This window comes from Sinocyclocheilus rhinocerous, unplaced genomic scaffold (assembly GCF_001515625.1).
Source record: "Sinocyclocheilus rhinocerous isolate Xijiao unplaced genomic scaffold, SAMN03320098_v1.1 scaffold1553, whole genome shotgun sequence".
Lineage (NCBI taxonomy): Eukaryota > Metazoa > Chordata > Actinopteri > Cypriniformes > Cyprinidae > Sinocyclocheilus > Sinocyclocheilus rhinocerous.
The window spans coordinates 393699-404075 of record NW_015639764.1 but is presented as its reverse complement, the minus strand read 5'-3'; the positions used below and the strand labels follow the sequence as shown (position 1 = coordinate 404075).

General features: G+C 38.9%; 1 protein-coding gene across 1 annotated transcript in view; it reads right to left on the bottom strand.

Moving 5' to 3' along the window:
* Nucleotides 1-5805: 5805 nt before the first annotated feature.
* LOC107751651 (interferon-induced very large GTPase 1-like) overlaps nt 5806-10377 on the bottom strand; it is an 18447-nt gene continuing 13875 nt past the window's right edge. Inside the window, 1 exon segment of the mRNA XM_016567391.1 lies at nt 5806-9943. Coding sequence (XP_016422877.1) covers nt 5806-9943 — 4138 coding nt within the window.

Genomic DNA, 10377 nt, shown 5'->3' with positions numbered 1-10377 from the left:
AGAACCTCAGCCAGAACACTGAAGATGGGTCATGGATGGGTCTTCCAGCATGACAATGACCCAAAACATACCACCAAGGCAACAAAGGAGTGGCTCAAGAAGCAGCACATTAAGGTCATGGAGGGGCCTAGCCAGTCTCCAGACCTCAATCCTATAGAAAATCTGTGGAGGGAGCTGAAACTTCAAGTTGCCAAACGACAACCAAGAAACCTTTAGGATTTAGAGAGGCTCTGTAAAGAGGAGTGGATCAAAATACCTCCTGAGATGTGTGCAAACCTGGTAAACAAATACAAAAAAACGACTTACCTCTGTGATTGCCATCAAGGGTTTCTGCACCAAGTACTAAGTCATGTTTTTCTTGGGGATCAAATACTTATTTCACTCACTGAAATGCAAATCAATTTCTAACCTTTATAAAATGTGTCTTTTATGGATTTTTTTGGTTGGTATTCTGTCTCTATACGTTAAAATAAACCTACCATCAAATAAATATTTTCCCCACTGTATGGGGAGGAGGCTTTGTGGAGGGAGGGAACGTCATGTATACAGTTTGTAACACACACTCTCGGAGTAAGTTGAATGTCCAAAATCACTATCACCATTACCACTAGAAGTATGTAAATATTTTTCATTATGTTCAATGAAGTAATCGGAAGAGTTTGAAATCGACTACAAGGCTGAAAATTGGATTATGTGTGCGTAAAACGTTACATTTCCAAGCCATCAGATTATATTTAGCTGTTGTAACTGTGTTCAAGTAGTCGAAGTGGCCTTAAATGAACAATCGCATATTCCCAGAGGTGCGCATAAGTGGTGCGCATGTGCAACCAATATCAAAAATGCGATCTGTAAATATGTTTGGACCGCTCATTTGCATACTGACATTGTTGACAGCTGTTAATGCACAATCACTGTTTAGATCGACTAATTGTAATACTGTATAAGATTTCCAGTCAAACTGAAAGCATAAATCTCGGCTATGCGCTGCCGGTTTCAGCACAAAATGCAAAACTGACATTTCGGCAGCGCATATACTTGAGTCACTCTATATGTGCAGTGTGAGTAGGCTACCTGTGTCGGCAGTGGATTCAGGGAACAGCTGTTATTTTGTATGCAGGGCCGTCCTTAGTGGGGTGCACCTGGCGCGGCTGCACCGGGCCCCGCACTTGAGGATGAGACGTTAAACCGAGTTCCTGACTCTCTCTGGTCATTTAAAACCCCATGGCACTTCTGTAAAGAGTAGGGGTGTATCCCCGGTGTCCTGGCCAAATTCCCTCCATCGGCCCTTGTCAATCATGGCCTCCTAATAATCCCCATTCATTAAATTGGCTCTATCGCTCTCTCCTCTCCAGCTGGTGTGTGGTGAGCGCACTGGCGCTGTTGTACTGTGGCTGCCGTCGCATCATCCAGGTGGATGCTGCACACTGGTGGTGGTTGAGGAGTGACCCCCTCATATGATTGTGAAGTTCTTTGGGTGTACAGCAATACACAATAAAGTGCCATATAAATGCCTAATTAATGAATTAATTCATAATAAAGCATAATTATTTTTGTCATAATTTATACTTATGTGATCTAAATCACACACACACACACACACACATATATATATATATATATATATATACGTAAATAGTGTTTATATATAATATTTTTATTTTTATGAATTAAATATGTTTTGAATAGGGACACGAGATAAACGATAAACTTATGTTTGAATTTTAAACCTTTAGCAGCGCGCAAAAGTTTGATCTACTCCGCACGCGCCTGAATTTAACGGTCACTTTCCAGCGGACGGACGCCAGAGATAAGGCAAGTGCTGTCAATCCTGATTTTATTAATCGATTTTGCTCATGTAAATATAAATATAGCTCTAGATGTGTACTGTTTTGTGTCTTTGAGCGTGATTTTGTAATTAAATGCACTGTTTGGTTCATTTGTCCAAGAATATTCTTCCGTGAGGCGAAATTTGAGATAAATAGTTCCCTTGTTAAAACACCTTAAACTGCCAACTTCACAGTAATCACTTTCCTATTTTTGAACTTCAACTGTAGAGAGTTTGTCACTTGCTCTTGATCCATGATGCTCACTTGAGCCGTATGCTAATTGTAATGAATCGTTTAAGTAAACGAATCATTTCCATTCATTCCAAGGCTGTGAACGACTCACTGTTTTTCGATGAATCATTGAGTCAGTGATACAGTGAGTTGTTCTTATCAAAAGATGCTCACGTGTCACCACCTACTGGTTAAATTGTTTAGTTGCTACTGATGTTTGACTTGGTAAACAGCATTAATTAGTATAGATTGTGCAATAATTTGTGCTGATCATCTCCAAACTGTCTGTTTATATTGTGCTATAAAATACAAATAAATGTTTGTATTTTTATCATTATCATTACCATCAGTGCATTATGGATTCAGATGTGACATCACAGCCTAAAGATGGTCTAAAATAAAGGATTCAGACTAATAATTGAGCTGATAATTAGTGCTTGCAAGTTAATTCTATCATGCTTAATTCTATCATGTTAATTCTATCATGCTTACTGTCCTCCGTGTGTGCTAATGGACCATGTGTGCTTGTGTGTTTGTTGGTGTAGCTGGACGGTTTCTACGGTCCTCTGTGTGGTAAACACAGTAACAGTCATCAACAATGTCAGCAGCACATCTACTCAGAAAACACAAGCAGAGATTGGACCCTGTTTCTCCATCTGTCCCAGGTACACCATCATCAGTGTCAGTATGACAGCACTCAGACTCCAGAGCTGCAGTTATTACAAACATCCTTTGATGAACAGTCACCTGTACCGAGACTCATGGTACAGAGACTTAGACCGCTTCGCTAGTCGGTTAATTAGTTCTCTCAAACATCCTTTAAGTGCTAGTCTGAATGTGTAACTCATGTTGTAAATATATTGTTGCCAAAACAATGCACTACATGTCGTAATTACTATCTGTTCATGTACAAATATGTTAATGTTAGCTTAAAGTACTTATATTTCAATAATTATGACCATTACATCAATAATAATAATAAAGATTTAAAACTGAAATCAGTCATTTTAAATTCTACATGTTACATCTACAGTGTGAGAAATTAATGTTCATTTTGAGAATTGTTAAAGATTCAATTTAACAATGTTAATCAGTTATTAGTGTTTTTAAATATATTTAAGTAATTGTTAGATGACCACAAAGGTAGTAATCTCATGACCCAGAGCACATTCTGCTTTTACCTTTAAGATGTGTTTTTTTATGAATGTATTTTTACTTCATGTGGTTAAAACCAAGCATAATTGATGAGAACCAGATGGGTGCAGTTCAGTATATTTTCACTCTGTCTGGACTGAATCTAGATCACCTGAACTGGTTTTCTTTAATGTTCATTCTGTTCATACACTGATTGAACGTTTCATCTGTTAGAGAGGGATCAGAACATTTTGTCTTTCAGCTGTTGATCTGCATGCGGTATTTGACCAGGACTTCAATGAGACAAGAACACAGACATGCTATTAAGTTTTGTTTTATTCTTACTTGGTAAAATTCATTGTTTACATAAGACAATGGAGCATTAGATCATCTACTGATTACAGTATATGTGATTTTTTTTTTTAAATGAGATATGTTTTAATTGTTTTAGTAATCTGATTAAATTATGCTTTTCTCTAGCATTATTTAGAAAAACTGAATAAAATAGATCCATGAAAAACATTTTCTTCACGGCTTACCACTGAACCATGAACTTTTTTTTTGGCTTGTATGTGGGCGTCTCACATGACACAAATTTGTCAGAAAAGTTAGTTGGCTTGAATTTACAGAGTGAAATTTTAGAGCTTAAGTTTTCTGTGTGATATCCTTATTTGCTTGTTCATTTTGGGAACAGACAAGAGTTCAGATGATTTCTCAGCTGGCAGATGATTGGCTATTTTCATAACAATGGGAATTTCACATATGAACGAGATATTCACAACAATAATTTATAATATCAAAACAAAGTCGCACATTATATATATATATATTAGTGCTGGGCGGTATGACCAAAAATTTATATCACAGTATTTTTCAAAATTATACCGGTTTCACGGTACATGACGGTATTTTTTTTCATGCATGACCGGGTGTTAACCATATTTTCTACTGATTGAGAGAGGAAATACTGCAGTATATTGACTTAGAATGCCCTATTTTACTGTCATGATGAGTGAATATTGTCAAAAAATACCACACTAAATAGTGACTAAACACGACCCCTTTTAATACATGTTAACCAGGAGTCACTCTCATTTATAATCACGGCATCGTCTGATAAAATCAACATGCATCTACACTAAAGAGCGGCTATAATACTTTTTTGTCTCATGCAGCGCACTGCCTGCGTCTGAGTAACAAACTAAAAAAAAACAACAAACAAAAAAGTGCATGTGATATTAACAAACGAACTACGCTCATATTTATAATTCCAAACAATCAGTAAGCGACAGGGTGCTAGGAAACGCTGTTTTGTACTCATTTATTGACGAGTCGGCTGCAGTGCGGCCAACTGAATGCGCTGCTTCTCTGCCGCTCACTGCACAGAACAGACGCCGAGAGAGACGACACTTCTCCGGGAAAGTCAGACCTCGCGTTCGCGGGACAGCACTGGCGAAATCTTCCAACTGAACCATAGCTAAGGTTTATCCAAAAAAGTCGCTAGGTTTGTCAGTATGAATATTCTATGGAAAAAAGCCGCTAAAAGGGTCTGAAAGTTGCTAAATCTAGTGCTAAAGTCGCGCTCGTGTGTGTGAGACGCGGGAGCTGATGGCAGGGGGCGGTGGATATTTGTGGCGGTCAATGTGGATATTGTGGATGAGTTCTTCTGTGTCATCATGTTCTATTAGTTCTACAGCTTCAGTTTCGTAATTTTCACGCTTAGTAACACATACAGCTGCTCCCTCACCACAGTGCAACAGTGAAAAGGGACCCCTTTCAAACAGTGTCGCGTTCCGAACGTTGATTAAGTGGCATACACCGGTATTGCGGTATTTTAAAAATTCATATCATAACAAAAATAAACACCGGTATTCGGTATGAACCGGTATACCGCCCAGCACTAATATATAAATATATGTAACTGTAAGATGACACTTATTACCCTCCTGCTGTCCTGTATTCTTGCCAGAAGACATTATCATCTGAGGCATTGGGATAAAAAGATCGATTGCTTGCTACCGCTGATGTGCAGATGCTAGTAGACAAGTTTCTTGTATTCTAGTAATGCATTCCGTTTAGTCCAATAACACGATGGAAAGGAACACAGTGATCTCCATCATGGTTTTCTATGGTGTTTGTGCAGGTAGCTTTACAGAACCGACATTGAACCCAACAGCACTGACAAGTGATCGAGCAGAAGCTCATCTGGTCTGAACCTACAGTCCAGATTTTTGGGAAACTTGTTGTTTTTAACAGAAAAAAATACAATGTATGTATTCAATTAACAGCTCTGAGCTTTAAAAAAACACTATTCTGCCCCACATTTACATATTCACACTCATATACGTTCATGGTCATATATGACATTTTATCATTAATAGCCTTATCTGAAAATTTGGAGCTTTATATTTTTGTCACAAAAAAGTGTGTTCTTTAAAAATGATGTTTTGAAGTTGAAATCGTTTTGCAGGTGCTTGTATGAGGAATTGGGTCTTGTCTCTCAGCCTCTTGTATCCAGAGTATTTGCTGAGATGTATAATATAAATTCTTCTCTAACTGTGATCTGAGAAGAATCCCAGAATAGATGTCGCAGTCTCATTCTGTATGTATTTCTTCAGATATATTGATCCAAACTTTCAACAGCATCCTGTTTTGAACATTTTTTCCATTCATCTGGTATCTTACCCCTCCCCTCAAATGTTTTATTGTAGTATTTTTCCAGATCTTTCTTGAATCTGCACACAAACCACTTCCAGTATGGCAGCTCAGAGAGGTCAGAGGTGATGCTCCAGTCTGCATAATCCCCTCCTGCTGTCCTGTATTCTTGCCAGAGGACATTATCATCTGAGGCATTGGGATAAAAAGATAGATTGCTTGCTACCGCTGATGTACAGATGCTAGTAGACAAGTTTCTTGTATTCTTGTAATGCATCCCGTTTAGTCCAATAACACGATGGAAAGGAACACTGTGATCTCCATCATGGTTTTCTATGGTGTTGGTGCAGGTAGCTTTACAGAACGGACATTGAACCCAACAGCACTGGCAGAAGTGATCAATCAGAAGCTCATCTGGTCTGAACTTATAGTCCAGATTCTTGGGGAAAGCCTTTGTGTTGAATCTGAGGCTGATCTCAGACATTACATCAGGAAGTTTATCTCTTATCACATCTTGTAGGAGGCTGAAATCATCAACACCATCATCATCATGTTTCACTCCACTGAGGTCTTTTTCAGAGAAGATCAGCTCATCTGAGAGCTGCTGTGTGAAACTCTTCAACCACAAACCAACATTTCCATTGTTCACTTGAACACATTCAGTAGATTCTGTTTTCATGATCTTCTGCTGCAGGAGTTTAATGTTCTCCTTCATCTTGGGTAAAACACTGACACTGAACTTATCAGTGATGTACCGACTGACTTCATCTCTGATGAAACTCTTGAAGTGATCTTTAGGATTATGAATGTAGTTCATGTATTTGTCAAAATCATTCTCTTCTGCCAGTGTCTTCAGGATGTATTTCTCCAGTTTTGATCTGTTTCCATTCAGTGATTCACAGTTCATTCTGATTTCATCTGCTAAATCTCTGGCAGTCTTCTTGTAGACACTCTGCTCAATGGAATCTTTAAGTTTCTGACAGATGATCTCACCAAAAATGGTAACTGATGTTGCTTCATGACAGTATTTCTTAAAAATACTATAATACTGTTCTCTCTTCTTCTTAACATATATTGCAGGATCATTGGCATCCCTGAAAATTCTGTGTTGGTCAGTGATCATCTTGTTTGCTCTCATACAGATGGAAAGAACCAAATCCCTGAAGAATTCATTCTTGAACACATATTTCACTGGTCCTTCCTGATGTTCTGTTACTCTCTTCTTGATGTAATCTGTAATTTGTTGAATGCATCTGATGTTGTAGCCCATCTTTGAAATGTTAAATGACATGATCATTGAGTCTGTATGCTGAGCAATGTCTGTGACTAATGATCTTATTTGGGCTTCATCCTCTCTTGATAGACTGTAACCAAACTTCTTAGTTGATCTGTGGATGTTTGTTCCTGATCCTGTAAATCCACTGGATTTCTTTAGCTGTACATAATCTGAATAACTTGGTACAGAAAAAACATCCTTGCTCTCACTTTTCTCCATACGTTGGTCCACAGAAACACTTTTATAGATGTCATTGAGAAGGAGTTTCAAATCTCTCATTATGTCAATGTCTTTGATTGGAGGACTCTCTGTGATGATCTTCTTCACACACTGTTTCCAAAACAAATCAAACTGTTTCTTCAATATTTCTGCATCAATTGTTTTGTCTTTGAATTCTAAGGCAAGTTTTTTGCTCTTTTCAATGAGAGTGTTTTCATGGTGTGTCCTCTGAGCATCAATCTTTTTCTTCAGGTCTTCCTGCTGAAGAATCTGATTTAATTTGCTTTCTGTTTCTCTCACAATGTTTTCCTGAAGTTCTTTGATTTTGATTTCAAATGATGTTTTCCACTGAATCAGTATATCAGCATTAGTGTCTTTCTCAAAAAATTCAGACATTGATTTTTTCACTTTTTCACTTGTCTTCTTCATTTCTCTCTGAAGATTAGTTTCCTTAACTTCATGAATTGTTTCATTTTCTATTTGGTTGTGCAGTTTGTTCTCGGTTTCCATCATGGCACTGCGAAGACTCCAGGACCATTTGCTGTATTCGGTCTCCAGTTTCCTGTATGCTGAAATCTCCAGAGATTTTCTGAAGTTGATGATGAATTGTTCCTTCAGTAAAGCGTCCCAAAGATCTTTAATACGATCTTTTAAGTGTGTCAGCGTCATTCCATGTGATTTTGATGCACAAGTCTCAATAGTTTCCTTTAGTTCTTGAATGTTCTCACAGTAGTTTGGGTTCGGTGTTGCCATTGGTGGGCTGCCCTCCCAGAGCTGAGCAAAATATTTCACATCATTCTGAACATCAAATCTAATGACGTCACTGAAACATTCAGCATCATAGCCTTCATCTTTAGCAGCAAGTTTTGTCATCTCATTCAGTGTCTCCAGGAGCCTTCTCCTTCCCTCCATGTTTTTCTCTCTAGCTGTGATGTCTGAAATGTTCTGATGCACAAACACACAGCTGGGATTCAGTCTGACCTTCTTCATCCTCATGAAGACCTGAACAACAATCTGAAGAATGTCCTGCATCCCAGATGGGTTTTCTCCAAATATACTGATCAAGGTTTGATTTGCAAGACCAACAACAAATGTGGCCAGTTCATTGTCATGATCTCTTGTTGATCTTCCAGACAGTTCTAGAGCTCCAAGGCCCTCAGTATCAACAACCAGAATATAGTCAAAGTTCATCTGTGTTTTCATCTCGTCTGACACTCTGACCAGCTGCATGAAAGCTCCTCTGGTGCACCTGCCAGCGCTGACGGCAAACTGGAGTCCAAACATGGCATTCAGCATTGTGGATTTCCCAGAGCTCTGAGTCCCTAAAACTGACAGCACAAAGACTCTCTGGTCTTCCAGCTTCTGGATGAGTTGATCTAGAACAGCAGAGATCCAGATCACAGGAACATGAGCAGCATCTCCATCCATCAACTCCAGTGGAAATCCAGAGATCATCATCTCTGCTGCAAGACTCGGGAGAGAAGAGAAGTGAACCTGCAGGTCTTTCTTGTTCTTCTTCACAGATTAACATGATTCATAGATCTGACTGATCTCCCTCATGATGTGCTCCAAACCAAAGCCCACAGTTTGAATTTCCTCATATATTCTCTCAAATTCTTCTTGTTCAGTTTTGATTTGTTCAGGTTTATAATTATTCTCTTTCAGTTTTACAACTGCTGACCACTTTTCATCATACTTCTGATGAAGAACAGAAATATCCATTGAAATATATTCATCCAGGAAGATTTCAAGCCATTTTAGAAAATAGATCTTATTCTCAGCAAGCAAGTGAATTTCTTTAATAAAGAACTGTATAAAAGTACATATGTTAAATGCATGCTGCTGCTCACGCAGTCTCTTGAGGTTGGCTTGTTTTCTGCTTATGTCCATCTCTGTCTCATCTGCTCGAGGTCGATGTAGTTCTTTGTTCTTCTGACACCACTGATGCCACAGTTTCCCCTGATGAGGCAGAAATTATTCTTTGATTTCTCTCAGATCTTTCTTCTCCAGTAAACTCATCATCTGCTGTGCTGCTTCTCTTCCTCTCCTGCTGTCATCATCATCTTCCTCATCTACTCTGATATCTGAGTGTTTGGACACATCTTCAAGTCTGAAAGTGAAAGATGTTTCTGGGAGACAATCATTTATAGCTCTTCTGAGTTCTTCAGATGCATCTGAATGACTTCTTTCCTTCAGACCGATTTTTAATTTTGTATTATTCATCTCTGTTACAGTAGATTCATCCTCAGTAAGAAGACAAATGAGTGGCTTTTTGTTTGTGTACAGGTTTTGAATCATTTTAATGCTTTCGTTCCTGTCAAGTTGTGGTAGAAGAACAACATTGACTGAGGCCATTTCAGTGAGGATCTGCAGCTGTTTTTCATGGTCTCCTGCATCACCGTGTAGATTACAGAACGCTACACAGTCAGTGAATTTATCATCATTTGTTCCAGATGGGCAGAACCAGGCGATCTCCACCACTCCATCCATCAGGACTCTGGTTCTGCTGCTGCCTGGGCAGTTCCTGTGGAAGAACGTGTTGTGTTTCTCATTGATCAGACTGTTCATCAACTGAGACTTGGATGAAGACACAGAGCCAAACCTGAAGAAAAACACCATTGGAGTTTCTGCCTTGTAGATCGGCTGGGTTTGACTGATGATTTCATTGTTGTTTCTCATCTTCCAGCTCTTCTTGACTTGTCTGAATGTCCAGAGAGGAAACTCGATCTGTCGTGTGAATGGATCAGGAACAAGCAGAGGCAGAGCGTACTGACACTGGGACAGTTTAGTGACCATCAGCTGCTTCAGGAAACCATCAGCACAATGAAACACGGCCATCTGAACATCCATCGGGTGAACAGGGTCAGACTGACTTGATGCTTTGTCTGACGGAGAGAGGTTTCCGAAAACATCATCAAAAATATCATTCTCTTCTTCAGAGAAGTCGTTGTCTGTTTGTTGTGTTTGATCCTGTTTGTTGGTCTCTTTAGTTTTAATGTATCGTGCTCTGTAGTTCATCATCAGTAGTTTTTGTAT